The 25,349-nt window shown below is 43.9% G+C and overlaps 2 protein-coding genes across 5 annotated transcripts in view; one reads left to right on the top strand and one right to left on the bottom strand.

Annotated features, from left to right (window-relative positions):
- The window catches only part of CUNH1orf226 (chromosome unknown C1orf226 homolog), a 311,510-nt gene that overhangs the window by 69,769 nt on the left and 216,392 nt on the right, over positions 1-25,349 (bottom strand). For 3 of the 4 annotated variants that reach the window (XM_017515038.2, XM_037733653.1, XM_017515040.2), the window contains one exon: positions 16,863-16,936. In XM_017515038.2, coding sequence (XP_017370527.1) covers positions 16,863-16,936 — 74 coding nt within the window. The remainder of the gene's footprint in view (positions 1-16,862; positions 16,937-25,349) is intronic. The other variant, XM_017515039.2, reaches the window with a different exon arrangement.
- On the top strand, positions 8,547-9,505 carry LOC108293572 (40S ribosomal protein S2). The gene has a single exon (XM_017515042.2). The coding sequence runs from the start codon at positions 8,572-8,574 to the stop codon at positions 9,451-9,453; it is 882 nt and encodes a 293-aa protein (XP_017370531.1). The 5' UTR covers positions 8,547-8,571; the 3' UTR covers positions 9,454-9,505.

The raw sequence follows: 25,349 nt of genomic DNA, 5'->3' as shown, positions 1-25,349 counted from the left end.
GAGGTTTCACCATGTTGACCAGGATGGTCTCGATCTCTTGACCTCGTGATCCACCCGCCTTGGCCTCCCAAAGTGCTGGGATTACAGGCGTGAGCCACCGCGCCCGGCCTCTTGTGTGTTTTTTAAAAAGTATTTTATTATTTTCTATTCAGGGGCATACATGTGTAGGTTTGCTACGCAGGTATATTGCATAAGGCTGGAGTTTGGGCTTCTATTGAACCCATCGCCCAGCAGTGAACACAGTACCCAATGGGTACTTTTTCAGTCCTTATCCCCCATTCTCCCTCTCCCCTTCTGGAGTCCCCAGTGTCTGTTGTTTCCATTTTTACGGCCACATGTATCCACTGTTTAGCTCCCATTTATAAGTGGAAACATGCAGTCTTTGGTTTTCTGTTTCTGTTTTAATTCACTCAGGATAATGGCCTGCAGCTGCATCCACGTTGCTGCTTTTTAAAGGACTGCGTACCTTTACTTCCAGGCCACTAGCAGACCTTAAAACAAAGTGGGGAAAAAAATGAATCCATTCATATTTGACCTCATTTCAATTTCCAATCACTTTTTTAAAGTCTTGTATCTTTCCTTTGGAAATGTGAGGAGGGGTTGGTTGGAAGGCAGCAGGGCAAAGGGTAGAGAAATGTGAGCAGAAGGCTGTGAAGGAGGCGAGTCCTTGCTTGAGCATTCCTATTATTTTCATCTATCTGCTATATGCCAGAAGCTCTTTTCTCATTGTCTCCCCACCACCCAAAAGCAGGTGTTGGGGTGGTCCGGCATGACCTCTAAGAAACACACATCTTACTCTGTACCCCCTCCCTTGGCCCCATATTGGCTTCTCCAAGATACAGAGCTGAGCCTGCTTTAGAGCCTCCTCTGAGGGGCTCAGGGGGTACTGACAGGGTGTGGCAAGTGCAGACAGAGGAATGGAGCCAGCACGACGCGGAGGAGGATGCAGCCAGCTGCCTGTGGGAACTGGGAAGGCGCACGGGGAGCTACCGCCTGAGCTGCATCTCGAAGACAACGTGGGAGGTGCCAGGATTGTGGGGTGGGGAATGTATCAGTCAGGGTCCTGGCAGAAAACAGATAATGTGAGTAAGCTGAATAGAGTTTAATATAGGACTGTTCACAAAGGTGAGGGCAGTGCTGTGTCCCTGGGAGCCCTCAGCACCCAAGTCCAGAGAGGCAGGGCAGGAAGCAGTTTGCAGAGCCGAGAGAGGAAGAGCTGTGTGCCATCTGGCAGGAGCTCTCAGGACAGGTCTACAAAGGCCAGCCTCCCTGGGCACTGAAAACAGTGGGGAGGGGTGCAGAGCTGATCTGGGACAATGGAAATCTATCCATCACAGAGACAGAGGAGCAGGGAGAGCCCTTGCAATGGAAACTGCATGTGGAAAGGCATGAGGTTATGAGGCGGCACAGTTTGCCTGGGCACAGGGATTGCAGGGCATACAGAGGAACTGGTGGGAGATGGGGACAGAAGGAGGTCAGGGCTGACTGTGGAGAACCCAGCTACAGAGCTCAGACTTTACCTCATGGGCTCAGGGCAAGGACGGGAGTCGAAACAGGGGGATCACATAGCTGGTAGTCATGGCAGTGTGGAGGATGGATTGGAGGAGGGCAGGGGCAGAAGGAAGGCCACAAAGAGCCTACTGCAATACAAAGTGCTTGAGGGAATCAACAGAATCTGGACCTGGAGCTTGCAGTCAGAAGAACTGGACTCAAATCCCCGTTCTGCTGCTTACATTTGTGAGCTACGGGGTGAGTCTTCCAATGCTCAAGTTTTAGTTTTCTCATCTACAAACAGGGGAGCTGTTGTGAGAATTACAGTTTGGTAAATAAGTGCAAGGCACCTGGGCACAGGGCCCCAAATGGCACACCTGGAGTGCTGCACAGCACAGTCTGTGCAGCCAGATGGACCAGCCCTGAGTCCAGGCAAGAAATGCTGGAGCCCTAATGAAGGCAGGGACAGCCACCATGAGAACAACAGGTCGACACAAGGGTCATTTCTCGGTGTGATAACGAGAGGGAAGGAAACGATGCTTAGCTGTGTAACTTGGTGGACGGACTAAATATTAACTGGGTCATGGGCTACAGAGGGAAAGAAGAACTAGGGGACAGGGAAGGCAGAAGAATAGTGTGGTTCTGGACAGGTCAGCTTTGAGAAGGCAAAAGCAGATGGACTTGCCTAAGAGGCAATTGGAAATAAGGGATGGAGGGGAAGGAGTGTGGGAGCAGAGAAGCATGGACTTGGGAGTCACTAGGATTTAAAGGGTGGTTGAAGCCATGGGAAATATGAGATCCCCTGAAGAGCAAGAAGAAGAAAGGGGGCTCACTGAGAAGGTCCCATTAACAGTGCTCATTTGGCTGGGCACGGTGGTTCACACCTGTAATCCCAGTGCTTTGGGAGGCCCAGGTGGGCAGATCATGAAGTCAGAAGTTCAAGACCAGCTTGGCCAACATGGTGAAACCCTGTTTCTACTAAAAATACAAAAAATTAGCCAGGCGTGGTGGCAGGCACCTGTAATTCCAGCTACTTGGGAGGCTGAGGCAGGAGAATTGCTTGAACCCAGGAGGCGGAGGTTGCAGTGAGCTGAGATTGCGCCACTGCACTCCAGCCTGGATGACAGAGCGAAACTCCATCTCAAAAACAAACGAGCAAAAAAAAAAAAAAAAAAAAAAAAAAAACACTGATCAGGAAAAGACCATGAGATCCCAGGAGGAACAAGAGAAAACCATCATGGAAGCTGAGGGAGGAGAGAGTCTCCAGAAGGATGGAAAGACCCACAGCATTAAGTGCTTCACAGAGACTGAATGAGATGCAGACAGAAAGCGAGCCAGGGATTCTGCAACTAAGACATCACTGGTGGCCTTAGCAAGAGCAGTCTCAGTAGAGTAGCTCAGGAGGCCCAATTATAACGAGCTGAAAAATAAATGGGGGTTTTGGAAATATAGATAGCAAGTGCAATTTCTCCAAAGCGTCTGGCAGTGAAAGGGCAAGACAGGATGGTAGGCTTGAGGGGCATCTTTTTAGGACGGCAAACCTGAGCCTATTTATAGGCTAGAAAATAATAAGTGACAAAACAGAAACAGCCTCAAGATCTGGGGAAACTGTAGGGAAAATGATGGCTCAAGACACAGACAGAAACAGCAGAAGGCAGGGTACAAGTAGAGGAGCTCTCCTGGGGTTCGAGAGGGCACAAACTATGAACCTGCCATAAGGTGGGCCAGTCTTACCCCTGGCTTGTATCCCTCTCCCTTTCTTAGGCAGTATTTCGGTGGCTTTTCTGAAGTAGCTAAGCCTTTCTCTGTGAAAGGGCTAATGCTGTTTTGATGTAGAAGTAGGAGTGGGGCTGGTTAAGGCAAGAGGTCAGTTTAATTTTTAGTAAAACCTCCTGATAAAAAGCAAGGGTTGTTGTAAGTGCCCCAGACCTGCATTTCACCCATCTGCAACTTACTTCCCTTTCTCATGGGAAGAAACTAGAAACGTGACATGGATCAAAAGGACAGTATGTGAAATCAAAACTATGTTGTTATTTTCTTAGAGAGGAGATTCATGTGAATTCCTCCTGGCTCTCAGGACATGAGGGATGGGGCTCATGTGGATATATGAGGGCTGGAAGGGTGGGAGGCCTGGCCAGGAATACAACATGCTCTCTTGGGATCTGTTTATGAGTCTTGCAGTCTCTCTTTTACACATAACTTTTCAAACTCCCCTGCATCAGCTGAGGCATTTAACAGGCTAAATTGTTTCCTTAGGGTTTTGTCCTTCTCATGAGTGAACAAAGGCAACTGGGAGAAATTTAGGTTTAACTCTTTTACTAAAAAAATTCTTCTTACATACATATATACATACAAAAAAAAAAGGATGTGTGTATACACATGTGTGTATACATATCTCTCTCTATATATATATTTTTTTTTGAGGTGGAGTCTCGTTCTTGTTGCCCAGGCTGGAGTGCAATGACGTAATCTCAGCTCACTGCAACTTCCGCCTCCCAGGTTCGAGTGGTTCTCCTGCCTCAGCCTCCCGAGTAGCTGGGATTACAGGCACATGCCACCACACCCGGCTAATTTTTGTATTTTTAGTAGAGATGGGGTTTCACCATATTGGTCAGGCTGGTCTCGAACTCCAGACCCTATGATCTGCCTTGCCTCTGCCTCCCAAAGTGCTGGGATTACAGGCTCAAGCCACTGCACTCATCTCTCTATATATTTTTAATAGTGTTTGAGTCTGAGGACACACCACTGGCCCAGCGCCTAGATAGCTGCTCCAACTCTGGAAGGAAATGCACCTGTACCACCTCACCTCCCCCAGCACTCAGGACCATCTCCAACAATCAATTATGTGCTGACGGAAGACAGTGAGCAACAATAAGCTCATGTGCAGATCTCACCCGTCAGGGGCTGCCACTCTGAGGTTCTTCTTGCTCATCCCCTCCAAAAAACCTGTTATTGGAGCAATTAATAAAAACAAGATGGACACATTTACCCTTTATGATGGATTCATTTCTCCCACCCGCCTCCTGATCATTATGAATTATCAGTAAAAACTGCAACAAATGAGACAAGAGATGAGGTGAAAGGCCAAAATAATCCACAAAAAGACAATTAGGCCCTAAAGCAAAGAGCTAACTGCACAGCAGTAATGGGACTGGACTGGCATCCTTGGCCAACCAGAAGAAGGAGGGTATACATTTTCAAAGGCAGCCTTGCTTAGTGGTTAAATCCATAACATCAAGAGGTGTTGGGCTCTCTTCCCAAGCAAAGCTGAACAAGGTCACTGGACTTCTTGTTTCTCAGTGTTCTCAACTGCAATGCTGTCTTTTTAGTATTATTTGTGTGCGGCTTATTATCTTCTATTAGAACATATGTTCTGACGTTCTAATGTTAACATTTTTTGTGACTGTTCCCAAATACTTTCACATATGGGCTGCGTTCAGTGCTCAACACATGTTTATACGTGGGTTGATTCATTCATTCATCCGCTCAATCCTGGATAAAAGTCTACAGAATGAGTGTAATTAATTTCTGGAAATTGTGCAAAAGTTTAAGAAATCAATTACATTGAATAAATATGTATTGAGCACTATACATAATGTATTGAGCTCAATACATAAATATGTATTGAGCACTTCCTTCCTTCCTTCCTTTCCTTCTTTCCTTCCTTCCCTCCTTCCCTCCTTCCCTCCTTCCCTCCTTCTTTCTCTCACTGTGTGAGAGACAGTGGTTAAGCAGCTCCAAAGATGGGTAAGATATAGTTCCTATAAAAAAATATGACAGATAAACTACAATAAAAGGATGAACTTAAGGGCTATATAGCACCTTAGGGGTCCCAAGGACAAATAGAAATTAGATCCCCACTGTGGGGATGGGATAAAATCAGGAAAGAATTCCTGGTGCATGTGTTATGTAAAATAAACTTTGAAAGATTAATAAGAATTTGAAGGCAGAAATGGTAAGCCAAATACAGAGGACTCCTCAGTTAATCATGGTTTTAATCGTGATGACTGCCAGCAGCTGAGAAAGGCTATAACTCCTCAAGAGCCAGGTCTCAGGGTCTCCTGATAAAGCGGTTGGAGACTTGCAGACAACCCAGCTCTTCCCACCCCATCTTTCCCGAATTCTGTGTTTAACCCTCTGGACCTTGCAGTCATCATCCTCACCTCTCCAGTTTGAGGTCTGCTGCCAGAGAGGAAGCCGAGGCTCACAGTCTGATTGTGCTCTCAGAGGTATGACATCACCATCCTTCCTCCCAACTGTGCCAGGACACAAGAAGGAAGTCATGGAAAGCATACTCAACCAGGCCGGAGGACAGGGCACTGCTGCAGTTTCTTTCTTTCTTTTTCTTTCTTTCTTTTTCTTTCTTTCTTTTTCTTTCTTTCCTTCCTTCCTTCCTTCCTTTCCTTCTTTCCTTCCTTCCCTCCTTCCCTCCTTCCCTCCTTCCCTCCTTCTTTCTCTCTCTCTCTCCCTTTCTTTCTTCCTTCCTTCCTTCCTTCCTTCCTTCCTTCCTTCCTTTCTTTCTTTCTTTTTTTCTTTCTTTCTTTCTTTCTTTCTTTCTTTCTTTCTTTCTTTCTTTCTTTCTTTCTTTCCTTCCTTCCTTCCTTCCTTCCTTCCTTCCTTCCTTCCTTCCTTCTTTCCTTCTTTCTTTCTTTTCTGAGATGGAGTCTCACCCTGTTGCCCAGGGTGGAGTGTAATGGCACGATCTCGACTAACTGCAACCTCCGCCTCCCAGGTTCAAGAGATTCTCCTGCCTCAGCCTCCCGAGTAGTTGGGATTACAGGTGTGTGCCACCATGCCCAGCTATTTTTTGTATTTTTGGTAAAAACAGGGTTTCACCATATTGGCCAGGCTGGTTTCGAACTGCTGACCTTGTGATCTACCCACCTCAGCCTCCCAAAGTGCTGGGGTTACAGGCGTGAGTCACTGCACCTGACCTGCAGCTGTTTCCAGATGGGTGTTTGGTGCAAAATGCTCAAGCTGTGGGGTAAGCTACAACACTGTCCTACTACAACCCCAGAGGTTATCTATTAATATTAAAGGTTTGTCAGGCAGGGGCTACAGCTCCAAATCAAGAGCAATCATTATTTACCTTAGGGGTTAGGGTTGGTCACACAATGGCCCTTGACCCTGAGCCATCACATAGTCTTTACACGTCAGTGTAAAACCCAGGCCCTAGTCCATCCCCATTGTCCATGTGATTCCAAGGACACTGAGGGTAACATAAAGGCCCCTCCTATGTGAATCCTCTTCCATTTAATAATCTGAAACTTGCCAACATGAGAATGGTTTGTTTGGAATAATAAAACTCCTCTAACAAAATGCAAATGCCTCTTTGGCTGGTAAGTAAAATTTATTAACCATTCAAACACTAAATCATTAATAAAGTTAGATTGGTTTGTTTTTTTCTCCTCCTACTCTTACTTGAGAAGCAGAACAGCCAATAATAAACCTTTCCAGCTTTAGATGCAAATATTCAAAGATGACATACAACACTTACTGGCAAAAAAGGAGTCTTACCTTGGAATTCATAAACCTGCTGGACTCTGGGGTCCATGAATTCTCCTAAAATTCAAAACTTTGTAAGAATAATATTTTTCTATGCAGAAAATACATTTTTTACCAGATTTTCAAATGTATTTGTATCCCAGAAAAGGTCAAGAATATGTGATGGACTCCCAGGCCAGTGCCTATTTGGTAGCGGGGAGAGAAGTCAAGGGAAGAAGTGTTTGTTTTATTTTACACACGCTTTCCCTTCTGAGATCCTTCAATACTTTGCACAAATTCTATATTGATTCCCTTTACACATTTAAGAGGAATAAAGTGAAGCACAGAGTAATGAAATTTGATACCAGCCAATCATTTTGCAAAAGTGTGATCAGCCTGGTTTCCCTGCTCCCCTGTTACTTTCTCCACAGGGTAATTCCCTCCCTCATAGACAGTATTTAATTTTGTGAAGTTTTCTAAACGTGGCCTAATTTAATTTTCCATCATTAGCGTAAATGATGTCGTCTAAAGCCAGGCCCAGAGAGGTGGATCCAGGAGTTTAATTTTGATTGCTCTGGTAGCTATTTTCAGTTTCCTGCTGTGCAGGTCTGTTGGCTCTCTTCTGAGCTCCCTGCCCTAGGGGCTGTGATAAACCTTCCCAGCTTTAGATACAAAAGGGGTTGTGCCAGGGTAAAAGACAAGACACTGAGAGGATAAATCAGCTTAGCAGCCTTTTTGAGATGAACATTTTAGTGCAGCAAACAAGCAAATCAAGGCTGCCCTAGCTTTGTCATGCAGTATGTATTTATTGAGCACCTATTATACAATAAGAATCTTTCTAGGCACTAGGGATGCAACAGTAAAATATGTATGGTCCTCACCCTCACGGAGTTCATGCTAAGAGTTACCATGGCACAAATTTCTATTTTTCATGATGACTGAATTTAAAATCAAATGGGAGGCCAGCAGAGGCAGAAAGCCCTCAGAAAAGGAAAAGGTAAAAGCAATGAAGCCTCAACAACCTGAGATCACTGGGCCCTCCTCTCCCTCCCTCGCTTACTCTATATTCAGACACCACTAGTCTGAATGGTCCACACTTAAAACAGCCCATAGGTTGACTTCTTTCTATGCATTTCTACTGCTGTCACCCAGTTTGGCCAGACTGAGATACTCTTCCCATTATACTCAGATCCCCAAGCAATCTCTCCAGTCCATCTCACTGACAGGAGTTTCTCTCCGTTTGGGATGAGTTGCATTCCAAGCCAGCCTGGTTTTCCTAAAATATCACTTTCACTTTGGAACTCTCAGAGCCAAAGCCATCATGGGAAGACTGTAAGTACAGATGTGGGAGGAAGCTCTTGATACATTACTGAGAGAAAAACAGGATAATTTAAAACTAAATGTAGAATATTAGACTTTGAAAGAATATCTGAGTGTCAATATATTTGCATGTGGAGCAGTACTAGAAGGAATAGGTGTTGAAGAAAGAAAATGGACACTTTCCTTTATAAAACTCTTAACTATTTTTAGTAAGAGTTATGTATTATTTGGTCATTTTAAAACTTATCCCTCGCTTCTTCTCCGATAAAACACCAAATGGCTGATGACGCCGGTGCAGCGGGGGGGCCTGGAGGCCCCGGGGGCCCTGGGATGGGGAACCGCGGTGGCTTCCGCGGAGGTTTCGGCAGTGGTATTCGGGGCCGGGGTCGCGGCCGTGGACGGGGCCGGGGCCGAGGCCGCGGAGCTCGCGGAGGCAAAGCCGAGGATAAGGAGTGGGTGCCTGTCACCAAGTTGGGCCGCCTGGTCAGAGACATGAAGATTAAATCTCTGGAGGAGATCTATCTCTTCTCTCTGCCCATCAAGGAATCTGAGATCATTGACTTTTTCTTGGGGGCCTCTCTCAAGGATGAGGTTTTGAAGATTATGCCGGTGCAGAAGCAGACCCGTGCAGGCCAGCGCACCAGGTTCAAGGCGTTTGTTGCTATTGGGGACTACAATGGTCACGTCGGTCTGGGTGTTAAGTGTTCCAAGGAGGTGGCCACTGCCATCCGTGGAGCCATCATCCTGGCCAAGCTCTCCATTGTCCCCGTGCGCAGAGGCTACTGGGGGAACAAGATCGGCAAGCCTCATACCGTCCCTTGCAAGGTGACAGGCCGCTGTGGCTCTGTGCTGGTGCGCCTCATCCCTGCGCCCAGGGGCACTGGCATTGTCTCAGCACCTGTGCCCAAGAAGCTGCTTATGATGGCTGGTATCGATGACTGCTACACCTCAGCTAGGGGCTGCACTGCTACCTTGGGCAACTTCGCCAAGGCCACGTTTGATGCCATCTCTAAGACTTACAGCTACCTGACCCCCGATCTGTGGAAGGAGACTGTATTCACCAAGTCTCCCTATCAGGAATTCACGGACCACCTCGTCAAGACCCACACCAGAGTCTCTGTGCAGAGGACCCAAGCTCCAGCTGTGGCTACAACATAGGGTTTTTATACAAGAAAAATAAAGTGAATTAACATTGCAAAAAAAAAAAAAACTTATCCCTCACCTTCCCCTGAACATTTATTTAAAAACCATCATGGAAAGTATAATAGAAGTCACCGTGAGATCCTTGAGGACATGGTGGACACCCTGTTTGCCTTACATTCCAAGTGCTTTCTACATACAGGGATGCAATGGCTTGTGAAAAGAAGTGATAAAAGAAAGAAGTAGAGAGAAAAAGAAAGGTCTTGGGCACATGTGCTAATATGTACATATGAGTTGGAGCCACCATGCCTCCAATGATTTATAAGTCATCAACCCGTTGCTGGAGATTCATCCATCATCCATTGTAAGGATTTACAGAGCACTACACACACTCACTAAGCACACTCACTAAGCACAAGGGACTATTTGCACCCTATAAGGAGGGATAAACACTACAATCCAGAAATTTCCCTTCAGAAAGATAAAGAATACATATAACTATGTAGAGTTGAAAGAAACGAGAGAGAGGCAAAAAACAGAAATAGGAGAAATGAGAAGTGGTAGATGATACTACAGGGCAATGCAGAATAATAGAAGAATGTGCTGTGTGTTTGGAGGTGTGGGGAACTCATGGGTAAATGTGGAGGGTGCCGTTTCTGTGAAATAAGTGGTGGACAGCAAGGCCAGGCCATGAGGACCTGCAGGATGGTGGTCCTGACGAAGACATACCCAGGACTTTAGGAGAAAGGAAGGGTTAAAAGAAGATGGGCTCTTGGGTGGGGTTTGCTAGGTTAAAAGGGGGATAGGAGAGAGCTGAACATATTTGTAGGGAAAAAGAGGGAGTCCAGGAAGACAGAGAGACAGAGTGTAGTTCACAGCTCAAGGTGCTAAAGAAACAAGCAAAGATGGGTCCAGAAAAGAGAGAGGCAGTGGACAGACAGACAGTTGGTAGTGACACCAAGATGTCCTAAGGGAGGAGAGGACAGCTGAGGAATCTCAGAGCAGTGTGGTGGGGGGTCACCTACAGAAAGTGAGGGTATACAGGGTTGATAGGTAGAAGGTGAGAAGGGCATTATGATGGGACCACCTACCAGGGTGAATAAAGGGATTGCTGAGTAGCCCTGGAAACTAACAGAAGCCAGTCAGCATGAATGGTATTTCCTTCCCCTTCTTAGTTCATAAGATTCTCCATGCGTAAAATTGGGTAATTCCTACTCATGCATATGTAGGAAAAGGCACTATCAATGAAAGGTTTTGAAGCTGGAGGAAATAAAAACATCAACTCTACATGAAACATGACTCATGACTAGAGTGATGGACACTCATATCTGCCAGATGGCCCAGAAATGATATGAGAAGTTAGAAAAAGATCTATAGGCTGTGCTGCCTCTGCATCCCTGATGATCAGTTTTCTCAGTTTAGTAGAGCCTGCTCAAAAACCTCAGGCAACGGGAGGCTGGAGGAAGAGAAGACGCTCATCCTTACAGAAATAGTATGTGAAGGTGCAGATGTCACCGCATCACTTATAAATCACACAGAGAGCAAGAAACATGTATGTATCATAAACAAAGAAAGGGGTACACCTCCTTCCCTGATTTATGGTCCTTTGTGCCTTGGACCCCTTCCGGAATCTAAAAAGAATGGAGAAAAGGGAATCCATTCCAGGATTCGAGTTGGAGCTTGGGGCATGTGACGATGTGGAGGAAGGGAAGATATAGAGTCATCTCTATCTGGGAGGTCTCTGATTTTGGAGGGACAGCATGGATTTTCAAGAGGTATCTTTAAGACTCCTTAAATCCTGACAGTGCTTTTTGGCTCCACAAAACAATATAGTGACTAAATTATGATAGTATTTCCCTTATCTCATGATTATGATTCCACTTATATATCCCAGATCAGGACTGTATATAAGCACATTTTGAAAAAATAATAATACTTAAAATTACACATACTTTAAAAACCTTCCATTTTTATCCCCATAGAAACTTTTCATTCTCCATTTTAAGGACATTACTAGCTCCTCTTTTAAAAATATATATTTATTTGATCTCATTGTTAAGCTGTAATTCATCATACCATGGTTCTTTCTTTCACTACCAAGTAATTAAATGACTGTCCCCCCCTCTCTACTGAAACTGCTCTGCAGAAGTCACCACCTCTTCTATCTGATAAATGCAAGTCTTTCTTCTGTCTGTACTCTGAACTACTCATTCTCCTGTAAGGATGGATGCTCTTTTCATTTATTTCCAAGTCTTTACAAAAGCTGCCCAGGATTTTTTCTACCTTACTTCCATAATAAAGAGGTATTTAAGGAGTACTTTCTAAGCTTTAGCACTTGATAAGCACTTAACTTACCATATTCTTAAAGATAATTCACTGTCTTCTGTCTTACATTTGTTTTTTTTCCATCAAAAAATTCTTTCTTTGTAGGCAATATATATTTTCCCCTTTAACTGGTTTTAAAATCTTTAACATTTTGTCATTTCATTACTGAGTCTAGAGTTTAAGAACTGATTTCTTGTTTACCTTGCGTGTAGATCAATGCGCTTCCTGAATCTCAGCAATACCCATCTTTCCTGAATCTTGCCCATCTCGATCATTTAAACTCCTGTTTGTTAATGAAGTGAAACATACTATATGGGTATCCTGATTTCCCAAGAAATTCCAAATATCACAGAATAGCTCTATCAAATCCTCATTTACCTTAAAAGGTAGTTTGTCCTGCATTTTTACATTTAATTTTTATAACAAAAACAGAATATACAAGCTTATGAATGAGGCACCTTTAAAGGTGGATAGCACTGAGAACAGAGTAAAACAAAATGGGCAAAAGTGTGAGTGCCTGACAGCTCTCTAACCATGCAACAGCTGTGTGACCATGGGGATGTTGCCCAATATCACTGAAGCTTGATTTCTTTGTCTTAAGAATGCGAATGATAGATTCTACCATTCTAACATTCAGGGTTGTTGGGATTAAGTGAAGTAACACATGTAAAGTTCTATCTGACCATATTCCTTGAAGATAGGACTGTGTTCTAGTAACCACCTGTACCAATTTATCGCTACTCAGCTCCAAATTTACCTTTCAATACAAGCTCTTTGGTAACAGATGAAATTCCTTTAAGTATATCTCTTGTACAGCACACGATGCTAGGATTCCTCTGGAGAATGGAGGGGCAACACGACAGAAAGAAAAGGCTTCTCTTGGTCCAGCTGCTGCACAGCCCATCAGTGGTGTGGATATGAGGACATCCAGTGGTATGCATGCCCCAAACACATGTCCCTCAGTAACCTCAGCACCAGCCCAGCCTGGTGATCACCTCCCCACATCCTTCCTGAAGCAGACACTGGGTGTTCTGGGCCTCCCGTCCGCAGTAATGCTCTAATTCTCTCTGCTAGCCTTCCCCCTACCCCTCAGGTTTGTTTTTCACAGCTCTCCTGACACACACATTGCATACTTTATGCCTGTCACCCACAGCCATACCCCAGCTCCACCTGTGTGCCCAGCCGCCAGCTGCAGATCACCTGCACCCAAGCCCCGGAGGATTGCTTTCTGTTTTCTCTGCAACTGGGGCCAGCTCTGACATAGGCAATCCAGTGAATTTCTCTGCCATCAGTAGCTGTAGTCACACTATCTGCATTAATGTCTAAAGGGCATCTTGGGAAGGGGTCTACCTTCCAAGTTTGTGCTGCCTTGGGTACTCTCCTCTTTACACCTTCTAGGTACTCTTTTATTACAGTTTAATGGTACTTCGTAATAAATTTCTTCTGTTTACATCACTATGTGGTTTCTGTCTCCTGACTGCACCCAGGCTGATATGCCAGTGTTCCCCTAGTGCCTGGCACAATGAACAACAAAACACATTACCTCTCCATGCAGCCCTTCTTCCCTTCTCTAGTTAGCCCTGAATAATTTATCTTTTACTTGCTTAAAATCAAAACATTGATCAATGTAGAAAGCCAAAGTTGGAATAGACTTCTAATTCTTAATCATGTCACTATTTGGATGTTAATTGATGCCATTTTTGGAGGCTGGCTGGAACTCCTAATGGAGACTTTACCTAATTTGATCATTTAAACTAATAACTGGAGAGTTACTTCCATTCTGGCTCCTAAAGACTTGAGGTCAGATTAATTCACTTCCACTAGTTTTAAACAAGATTTTTGTTTGTTAGTCTAGTCACTCATTTCAAGGAACATAAACAGCCTAGGGACTAATTTAGCCAAACATGTTAATTCCATCAGTGTCCAGCAATAAGACTAGGACAGGGGATGCTAAGGCAGGAAAACTGAAACTCAGAAGCACAGTGACTTCCATTAACAGTACAACTACTCCAATACTATTTAGTTAATTTTTTTCTAGGAAGCATGCCCTTGAAGCCAGAAACAGTAGAATAAGCAGATTAAGAAAGAAAAGGAAATCCAAAATAAATAAAAGAGAAAAACACAAAGTCTCTATTTTCCAGGCCTACCACTGTTGTATTCAACAGCCTTATCAGTGACTTGGATAAAACTATTCTTTTTTTTTTTTTCTTTGAGACAAAGTCTTACTCTATTGCCCAGGTTGGAGTACACTGGCGTGATCTTGGCTCACTGCAGCCTCTGACCCCCTGGTCCAGGCAATTATCCTGCCTCAGCCTCCTGAGTAGCTGGAATTATAGGCATCTGCCACCACGCCTGGCTAATTTTTGTATTTTGCAGTAAGCCATGATTACACCACTGATACTCCAGCCTGGGTGACAGCAAGACCCTGACTCAAAACAAACAAAAAAATGATATTTAATATTAGTCATTAGGAAAATATAAATTAAAACCACAATGAGATATGAATAAACACATATTTGAAGGGCTAAAATTAAAAGGACTGACAATACCGGATACTGGCAGATATGGAGAAATTGGGACTCTTGTACACCACTGGTAGTATCCCTTTAGAAAGCAATCTAGCAATTTTTTAAAAAGTTAAATGTATACCTACCATATGACATTATGAACATTTGATAGTCATGGCCCAAAACTGAAAACCACCAAAAACATTCACGAACACATGAATGGCTAGGCAAGCTGTGATATACCCATACAACAGATCACTGTTCTGTAATAAAAAGGGATGAACTGCTGATACATGCAATGACAAGGAATGAATTTCAAAATAAATTATGCTGAGTAAAAGAAGCCAGCTCCCCCCAAAAAAGATAATATACTGTTGATTCTATTTATACAAAATTCTAGAGGATGCAAACTCATCAATAAGAGAAAGGATATCAGTGGTAGCTTGGGAATGTGGGAACTGAGGTTGGGGATGAGGTAGTGGAGGGATGGAGAGGGAAGGGTTACAAAAAAAGCACAAGAAAACTTGTGGGGTGATAGATATAGGCACTGTCTTGAGTGAGATTTATTCACCAAATTATTTACCTTTAAATACATTTGATTTTTGCATGCCAGTTATACCTCAATGAAGCTGTTAAAAAATAAGCAAAATCAGCAGCTTACTAGGGATATGTGAAAACTTTGGGGAAAGTCCTTTCTTTCAACCAGCAAAAGGCAGAACTCAAACTTATGATCAGCATCCATAAGGAGGTCACTTTTTTCCTTACATGGTGCTAGCATTAAAAAAATAAAGCCAAGAAACTCTTCCTTTTACAAAATGCATATCATAGAGACCTGCCTATTCACATTCTTCAAGCCAACTTATAATGCAATCTGTTTCTTAAAGCCTTTTCTCATCACTCAAGTAGAAGGTAATTGTTCCCTTCGGTGAATCACCATAAGACTTATGTTAATTTTCAGATATTAATTCAATGCATTTATCCATCCACCATTGCATATGTATTAAGTGCTTCATTTGGGCCAGACACAGGCTTGGCGCTAGATATACAAAAGTGAGCAGAAGGGTGTAGATTTTCCCCTCAAGAATGTAACAGGCTACTGGCAAAAAATTGACATTTATTTTTTAAAAAAATAACAAAACACTATAACAAGTATTTCAAAAAAAAAAAAAACATTAAACAGTACTACAGGAACACAGAAGAAGAAAATCATTTTGTCAGACATACTATCTTATACCTCAGTGACACGTCCGTTTCCTACTAGTTTAAAACTCCCTGAGAACAAGGGACTGCAACTCATTTAGTTTAGTAATCTACGAAATTAACTAGCACAATACCTGCCATGGGTATTTCACACCTGCATATTTGTTTGAATGAGTGGACATTCCATTTCACAAACATCTGCTCTTTAAAAGGCAGGGCCACCATGCTGCCAACTTCACACATCGAGTTCCAGCCCTTATCCACTTTGCTGACAAAGGCATGGCAATAATTTGAGAGCAGACAAAATCAAAACCTAAATCTAGATCTCCAAATTCCTAAATGAATGGCCATTCTCCCAGTGAGGAAAACAGGAAGGAGGTGGGGCTTGGTCTGCAGTGATCCAGGACACAAGAATGACACCCATGACTCAAGTTCCTGCCATGACTCCTGGGAGAGCCTGGCTTTCTACATGTTCTTGCTATCTGATATTCTTCTGCCCAGGACAATACACATGGATGGCAGCCATCCAATCTCTAGAAGAATCATACCAGTATTCTTGTAAAAGTAATTTCTGGGTGTGTGTCAGTTCGGTCTGCTAAAATAAAATACCAGAAATTGGCTGGCTTATAAATAACAGCTTATTTTTCACAGTCCTGGAGGCTGGGAAGTTTAAGATTAAGATGCTGGCAGATTCAGCGTCTAGTGAGGGCCTGCCTTCTAGCTGTGTCCTCCCATAGGGGAAGGACACCATCATGAGGCTAGCTAGTTTTCTGGGGCCTCTTTTTATAATATAAGGTCACTAATCCCAAACATGAGGGCCCTACCCTCATGACTTCATCACCTCCAAAGATCTCAGCTCCTCATACCATCATCTTGGGGGTTAGGATTTCAACATACAAATTTTGGGGAGACAAAAACATTGAGACCTGGAGATACATTTCTGACTTTCGATTTCCTGCATGCTCACAAAGCTCTTATACTATGCTTAATTTCTGTGGGCAGAGAGGTGAAAGAGATAACTCTGGGAAATTGTTAGCATAGGGAGATGGAATAACCTAGTTTTCTTATTTTGATCAATATATATGCAATTATAGAATTTCAGTCAGGACAACACCAGCACAAATTTAAAAGGTCTCCAATTACAACCGAGAGGTTTAAATTAAACATCAAGCAGAAATCTTCCACAGCTTCCTTAATGCAATCAAGCATGACCAGAATGATAAGGCAGATTTACATCTTGTATTCACATCTAACAGAGGCAACAGGTCTCAGAAGAGAAAAGCATAGAAGATTATTTAAATTTGCCTGGATCCACCATCCTGACAGGTGGCTCTAGGAGAGGGCAGGGGGACTCTGGGGCTCAGTAATATCTTGGGCACTGGACTGGGCTCTTACCTGTAGATGGGGTCCTGCATCACCAGCATCTTGCTCTCATCCCATGTCCATTCCTTTTTCTGCAATAAAAGAAGCTGTAAATGAATAAGTTAGGCTTGTCCTCAGTACAGAACCAGGGCACACACTGAGCTATGAATACTTATGCAAACACACAAATTTTGCTCCTGACCTGACTTTTTCCCTCTAAGAGGCCTGGAGTTGATTGCTCCAAAAGGACGAGTGGAAAATGTCAAGTGTCTAGTCTGATCAGTTTTCTCCAAGCACTTTAGGAGAGTGTCTCTCCAGGCTCAGAGGGTAGGCAGGAGCCAAGAAGGCCTCAGGAAACACAAGGGGTGAAGTGGGGGTGGTAGTGTGGAGCTCCAGACAAGCCAGATAAGTTAATTGGTACATTTGCAGAGTGACCCCTAAAAGGCTATTCATTGTAAACCTAACTTACAGTGAACACAAAAGAGACCCTCTAAGTTGGGGATGAGGAGCTGGGGAAGAATGGATTCAATCACAGTGCTTGCTGAGGTGAGAAGCACCTCAGTGCCTCAGTGTTGGGGGACATTAGGGTCAGCAGCCAACTACACCCCCTCAGGTCTGACCTGCAGGTGCAGGGACAGAGAATCCTGCTCTATCCTTTGTCAGAGAGACTGCTATGCAGGAAAACTGGGGAAGAACACATTCGTCTATGAAAGAAGGACTCAAGAGAGGAGAAAGGGTAAGGAGTACTGTATACAGTGGATTAATGAATGCCTTTAGCTATATGGATTTCTCAGCACAGGGTGGCCGCTGTCTAAACATGCTGGGCTTTGGAGGTTGTTAGGCCTCTACCAGGGACTGGGGGAAATCATGTCCAGGCTCCTACAGTGACATTAGGAAAAAGCATTGTCAGCAGCTTTACCCAAACACATTATTACACATACATGTGTGTGCACACACATACATTAATCCATCATTTAATCCCTGAATTTTTATTCAATACCAATACCATCCATAGAGATGGATTTTAGACTGGTTTAAAAATATCCAATATCAAACACTGTTTTATAGACAACAAAACTTCAGTTACATCCAAAAACTAAATTTTTTCTTTAAAAAGATACCTTCCTATAATTGCTACTGACTACCCTATAAAAATTTTAATATGTGAATGACCTATATGGAGCAACACAGAAGAAGGAGACTAATTTCTTTTCCAAGTAAGAATCCCTTCAAATATATATAAATACAGCAAGTCCAGATTATCTTTATACTAAATAATCCCAGGTTTTGTAAATATCCCTCACTAGACAAGTTTTCCAGACTACATGCTACCATAGTTGATTTTCTTGGTATGTATTCTTCTTATCAGTATTCCCCCAAAAAACCTGGTAAAATGAACCAGATCCCTGATCAGCATGGTGTAGAGAAACAGCCTTTTAATGTTCCAGCCATGACACTTCCTCTAACCAACAAAGATTGGTTTATAGCACTTTTTTTAATGACCTCATAATGAGCACACATTAGGCTGGTTTCCAACTGATGCATTGAAATTTTTCAGTTAAAGCCCAAATATCAGCATGCCTATTGTAATCATCCAGTATCATTGTTCTCCACAGTGGTCCTTCATACAGCAAAATATCATAATATGCTTAAAAGATGATTTGATCTCAGGGCAAAATCTTTATGACATAAATATTAAATTAAGCCACATCTATCGCCATGACCACATATTCTACCTGCACTATTAATTCAATGCAGTTAGCAAAGCAGTATTTGTAAAGCTGTGGAGTCCATCTATTGAGTTTATTTTAGCTATTGTATTTTTCAGTTCTAAGATCCCTATTTGGTTATTTCTTCTTTTTCTTTGCCAAGATTCTACTTTTTCATTTGTTTTAAAAGTTTTTGCAGCTGCTCATGGAAGCATGTTTGTGATGGCCCCTCAAAATCTTCGTCAGATAATTCTAACATCTCTGTTATCTGGGTGTTAGCACCAGTTGATTGTCTTTTTTTTTTCACAGAGTTGATATTTTCCTCATTCCTGGTATAGTGAGTGGTTTTCAATTGAAGCCTAGACATTTAAGAGTCCAGATGTTATTTAAACTTTCTGCATTCACTGTCTTACTGTGACACGAAACAGGGGAGCATGTAGGATGCCACCTGATTACCCCCAGGAGGGAGTTAAGGCCAGGTTCCCACTCAGCCTCTGCTGATACACAGGGGAAAACAGGCTCCTTATTACTGCTGGGTGTGGGTGGGCATTCTAGGTCCCCACTGGGCTTCCAGTGACACCACCATGGTTTGTGGGGATAGGAGTGCCTTGGAGTTCCCACATGGCATCTGTTGACAACATGCACAGAGTGGCTTCATGACTGCAGGTCACTGGTGGAAGGGTAGCTTCTCCACAGACACCACCTGGGAAACAGGAGCGAGAGAGTGGTGTGGGACACTCATTACCAGCTGGCAGGGATGAAGGGCCTGGTACCTTTCTCAGCCTCCTGTGGCACCACCCGGAGGGGCATTGGGGCACCTCATTACAGCCCAGCAAGGGTGGAAGCCTGGGCTCCGGCTCAGCCATGGGGACCTGGGTGGTGGTGAGGCCGGTCTTCCATGGATTGTTTGTCTGGAGGAGAATGGTTATTGTGGACAGTTTTCTGCCTTGTTATACTGCCCCTTTTCTCCTCTTTGGCTGGAGAGTGCAGGCTTTTATTGGGGCTTTGATGTCTGTTCCCACTGGCATGCATGAGTTGCCAACTTCTTCAGCTCTGTATCTGGGATATATGAGGTGAAAAGAAACCCAGGGAATTGACAACTATGTAATTTGTGGATCCCTATGTTCCTAGCCAGACTGTGCTCTCTCTGCCTCTCAGAATCTTCTGATGTTTACTTTATATGTAATGTCTAGGGTTTTCTGCTGTACTTAGCAGGAGGAATAGGGTAAAGTGCATCTACTTGGTCTTCCCAGAAGCAAAAGTCCGGTTCCTATATCTACCATGTTTTTTTTTTTTTTGAGACGGAGTTTCGCTCTTGTTACCCAGGCTGGAGTGCAATGGCGCGATCTCGGCTCACCGCAACCTCCACCTCCTGGGTTCAGGCAATTCTCCTGCCTCAGCCTCCTGAGTAGCTGGGATTACAGGCACGCGCCACCATGCCCAGCTAATTTTTTGTAGTTTTAGTAGAGACGGGGTTTCACCATGTTGACCAGGATGGTCTCGATCTCTTGACCTCGTGATCCACTCGCGTCGGCCTCCCAAAGTGCTGGGATTACAGGCTTGAGCCACCGCGCCCGGCCTACCATGTTTTTTTAAAACTACAGTTGCCTTGGCTCCACCTCTTAAGAGACATGAATACAGTGGGTTGGAGGTGAGGCCCCACAATCTGTAGCTTTAACAAACATTTCAAGTGGTTCTGATGTGACCCTAGGGTTGACAGCCACTGCTATACACCAAAGAAAGGGTGGACTTAAATCCTCAACCACAGGGTCTCTTCCACACACCACATACTCCTCTGGAGTCTCAGGCCTGGCAAAGGAAGGTCCCCTTACATTTCAAAGACAGTCAACTGACCATTGTCTCATTAATCACTGTCTCAGGCCAGGGTCCACTTCAGCGTACTCAGGAAGTGGCTGCCGTGGCTTAAACACTTGGTGAGGCATCCACAGACGTGCTGTGCTCCTGAGGGAATGCATCTTCCCTTCTCTCACGTTCTTACCATCAGGACAGTCTGCTCCTAACAGTCCCTGCAGCTCTGCTGTGATTTTCAAAGTGACTGAGAGGAGCCAATGACCCAATACACTAAAGAGGCCGGGAAACTCCATGACACAGCCACATGCCCTGTACCCTTCTGAGGAAAGCAGCCCCAAAGAGGGTCTGAATGGTGCATGCTGCATGTATCTGAGGAGGCCAACTGTGCAAACCTGGCCATGCCTGTCCGGGGTCAGGATCGCCACTTGACTGACCATGCGGAGCCAGCAAGGGGCTGGCATTCAATCACCCAATCACTGAGCTCTAGGGTAAAAAGACCCAACTCTACCCAATCGAATCCTCTCTTTGGGAAATATCAAATCCTAAATGGAGTCTAGGCTGAGCCCCAGTCACGGTGGACAGTTTTTGTGACCTGTGACTCTATTTCCACTCACACTAGCTGCAACACTGAGAGAGAAGATGCGTTAGGTGCCAGCTCCTGTTTCCTCTAAGCCTTGCCATGCACCTCCATTATCAAAGCTAACCTGGGCAAGGCTCTTCTCAGCAATTCTACAGAATGTAACTAAGACATTCATTAAAGAAAGAATAATGAGGCAAAATAATACAGAACAACTATTTTCTTTCTCTGGCAGATGTGAATAGGAGGACAGGGAAACCAGGCTCCCAGGGCCCTTTGTATTAATTTAATAATGAGCATTGGCAGGGTCTACAGAAGCCAAAACATACTTTACTTTTAAAACAGGTCCCATTACCCATATAGAATGTCCTGAGGAGGGGGAAAACCACAAAGATCTTTTCACCTACTTACGTATTTTCCTTTTCTGAAGATCTCATTAAAATCTAGTCATGTCTGTCACTTTAGAGACCTTCATCCTTGGATGAAAAATATTAAATCTATGAAGAAATCAGGAAATCATCAAGAGCTTTTAAACCCAATATCCTCAAGGCCTGAATGATAGTCCAAGAACTTTAGAACTAAAGGGTCTACCTTCACTCCACCTCTTTCAAATAATATCCTGAGGAGTATAGTCTCTCAAGCAAGGTGTTACCCCTTGTTAGTTTCCCAGCCAAGACTAAAAACAAATTCTCTTGATGTTTGGACTAGTGCTGACTCCACTACTCTGGCACAATTCCAAGGCAATGCAATATCATGAACGGCTTCACTGAGAGGGAGGTCCCACTTCACATATCTCACATGACTTTATGATTATCACTAATGTCTTGATTCAAGAACAATTTGATTCTTCCCCTCTCCTGGTCTGAAATTGTTTCTCTTCTTGCCTCTATTTTGCAAGTATTTTAAAGAAAAAAAACAAAACAACACAAACAAACCAACCCTTCCTCACTTTTCTATATGGAAATACTCTTCTAAGCAAAAACAATTAGAAAAAAAAATTTTGAAACAAGAGAAGGAAACTAGGAAGAAAAACGAATTTCCCAGACCTATGGGATTATAAATCAAAGTTGGCTTCAAACATAGACAGGACAGAGTTGTATTACTGAACAATAACTATAGCCAAACTCAGTTTAACTGTTTCCAGAAAACCTCATAACTCTAAGCTACACTTGAAGTCTTTTTTTTCTTTATTTTTTTTAAATGCTTGAAAATAAAGACTTGGAGTCTTGGTAGCTGTGATTTCAGTTTTGCTACTCACTATCCAGGATCAGCTGTGGTCTCCATGATATGCCGGGAAGTGAGGACATTTTCAGTACAGATGGGAGTGGAAGGAAGGAGGATGGGAAAGAGAGGTGGAAGGGAGGGGACACACACCTCTAAAGGTGTCAGCACCTCTCTGAGTGCCTTCTGGGGTAAGAAGGCCTTTCACAGCCTTATTTACAGCAAACAGCCCAGGGAACCAGCAGGACTGGGTACCAGCGGGGCTTGTCTTCAGCCTCCTTCCACTGCGAGTCCAGGCTCAGGCAGGGTCCCCACTAGAGCACGAGCACTAACAGCAGCAGCAGCAGCGGTGGCGAGGCCAATATGCTCAGTGCTCAAGGAGACAGAGATCTGCCTCTTCACTCACTCCAGAAATAAAGCAAATGGAGAAAAAATTGTGAGTGGGGAGGGAGTGCCTGGTGGAGCAGATTAGCCCTAGGGGCAACTGCCTGGCATTCTGCCATGCCCCAACTCTGTATGTGGATATGTGTAACTCTTTTCTCTTACTCCTGTCTCCTCCATGCCTGCCAAGGACACCCATGGCACTGCTGAGCCTTTTAGGAGGCCTCTAAACAAGAGTTTATTAACTTGTCTCTCTGTGCCACCTCCTCTCTTCCCCTCTTCTCTTTGTTCATAAATTCCTTATTCCAGGGTATTCTTAAAAGTCAGTGAGACAGAAGGAATAGCTCAACTTTAAGGAAGGTTCCACTTCATATATTGGTTAGTAAACATTTTCTGGAGGAAGGAAAGTGTGGTCATAGAGTGTACACCACAGACCACCAGTCACAGGGAGGTCCACCCAAGGGCCCCCACTGCTGCACTTTGAAATCCATCATCGTGTTGGTCCAGGAGTCATGCTTTCCACAGGCTGCTCCAGCCACTGACCGAGCATGGAGGGTTACTAAGGCAGGTATGTCCCTAGGAGATGTGGGGTCTCGACAGACAACTTAGACTTTAGGACTCCCTGAAGCCTTGCCAAGCCTTCCTCAAATGGCACTGCAGTCAGGACCCTTTTGCTGACCTTCCTTCCTTCCTTCCTCCCCTCTCTCTTGCACTCAGGGGCAGGCCTCCCTGCAGCCTGACAGCACTTCCAGCCTTTCTCAGATATTTCCCCCATTTCTCCCACAGGCATTTAACACTGTCTTGGCATCTGTTTCTCAGAGGACCCAGACTAACACAGAAAGTGAGGAGGTGAGAAAGCAAAGATACAGGAAAGTCATCTGTATCTGCTTCACATTTTTCATTCTCACAGTTGATATGGGGAAAAAAGTCCTTTCCTCCTTTTTTTTTTTTTTTTTTTTTGAGACAGAGTCTCACTCTGGCACCAGGCACCAGGCTGGAGTGCAGTGGCATGACCTCAGCTCACCACAATTTCTGCCTCCCGGGTTCAAGCAATTCTCCTGCCTCAGCCTCCCAAGTAGCTGGGACTACAGGTGCATGCCGCCACACCCAGCTAATTTTTTTGTATTTTTAGTAAGACAGGGTTTCACCATGTTGGCCAGGATGGTCTTGATCTCTTGACCTAGTGATCCACCCACCTCGGCCTCCCAAAGTCCTCCATTTTTTTTTGAGATGCAGTCTTACTCTGTCGCCCAGGCTGAAGTGCAGTGGCACAATCTCAGCTCACTGCAGCCTCTGTCTCCTGGATTCAAGCAATTCTCCAGCCTCAGCCTCCTGAGTAGCTGAGATTACAGGTGTATGCCACTAGACCAGGCTAATTTTTGTATATTTAGTAGAGATGGGGTTTCACCAAATTGGTCAGACTGGTCTCAAACTCCTGACCTTGTGCTCTGCCCATCTCAGCCTCCCAAAGCGCTAGGATTAGAGACGTGAGTCACTGTGCCCAGCCCTTTCCTCCATTTAGGGAAAGAACTTCTACATAACACTTTTAGATTACTGATCTCCACATTAAAAAGGAACACTGAGGCTCAGAGATGTTGACTTATTTCCCTCCAAGGCCACCTAGTCCAGTGATAAATAAAATCCAACTCTTCTACCTGTAGTCCCATGGTCTGCAACTCCAAATGATGAAATCAGTCTTTCACTCTCCAGTGCCAGGAAGTTATTTGCTTTCCACAGAGGAAGGGGATAAAGGGCTTGCTCTGTATGCTTTTGTAAGACCACTGAATGAGGCAAATGCATCTTTGATATAGGACCTTCTCTTTCCTTTATCTGTTGAGTGCAGATGTCAAGTCCTCCATGGAAATTCATAGCCACTTTGTCATTCTAAAAGCTCCTGGCAAGGAATGTTATATGGGAACAGATTTAGGGGTAGGTCTTCCTGGAATGGTGCCAAGAAGAGAAAACAGAGTCAGGAATAATTATCACAGTGGTCTTTTCTCCTTTTGACATGTGGAAATGGATATGGCATCTTTGAAGCCCTTCCCCAGAAATGCTAAAGTAGAGGAGAAATTTGTATTGGCATTCATTTCCTGTCCCTACTGGAAATTATCAGTAGGCATATCACAAAGCCTGCAAGCTTCACCATTACTCATGCAGCATTATTCACACACCTAATAGCAGTGGTGACTTAAAAAAGAAAAAAAAATAACTTGCAAAGGCCATATAAACTCAGTTTGACAAGCTCTCCAGGCTTCTAGATAGAATGGGATTATACTGAAAATAAAGGTATCTCTCTCCTTCAGGTATAACCTATGAGTATAGGAACGTGCATTTCAAAATTGAAGCAGTAATAAATCCTCCGATGATGTATGCAATTCCTCATAGGCTTGTTTTTAAAGTGGCAGAAAATAAAGAAGGCCAAGAAACACAACATGGTGGAAGGAATACTGGATGAAGTTTCGGGCTTAGATTCACACCCTGGCTGTCTGTAACTACCTGAGTGTCCTAGGGACAGTCACTGGACTTCTCTTATCCTCTGTTGCTACATCTAATCAATTAGAGGATCAGAAAAAATCATTTTTTAAGTCTGCTAAATTCTGGTTCTATAATTCTGAGTGCCTCATTTTCTTACTCAATTCGATCTGAGTTCTGTGTTTCCATAGTAACTAGCACTACTGTTTGGGCAGGAACATCGTTTCCCTGTGATGTAATGCACCCATGACAGAGTACAGGTTAGGAGTTAAAGACCCTGGCTTAATTAATTAGTTATTTCCTATGGAGTAGTTTTTATCTAAAGGGGTCCAAAGAGATCAGTACAAA

The sequence above is a fragment of the Cebus imitator genome, unplaced genomic scaffold, assembly GCF_001604975.1.
Source record: "Cebus imitator isolate Cc_AM_T3 unplaced genomic scaffold, Cebus_imitator-1.0 Scaffold541, whole genome shotgun sequence".
In the NCBI taxonomy this organism is placed as follows: Eukaryota; Metazoa; Chordata; class Mammalia; order Primates; family Cebidae; genus Cebus; species Cebus imitator.
Note: the sequence above shows the minus strand (reverse complement) of the source record. Positions and strands in the feature narration are given on the sequence as shown.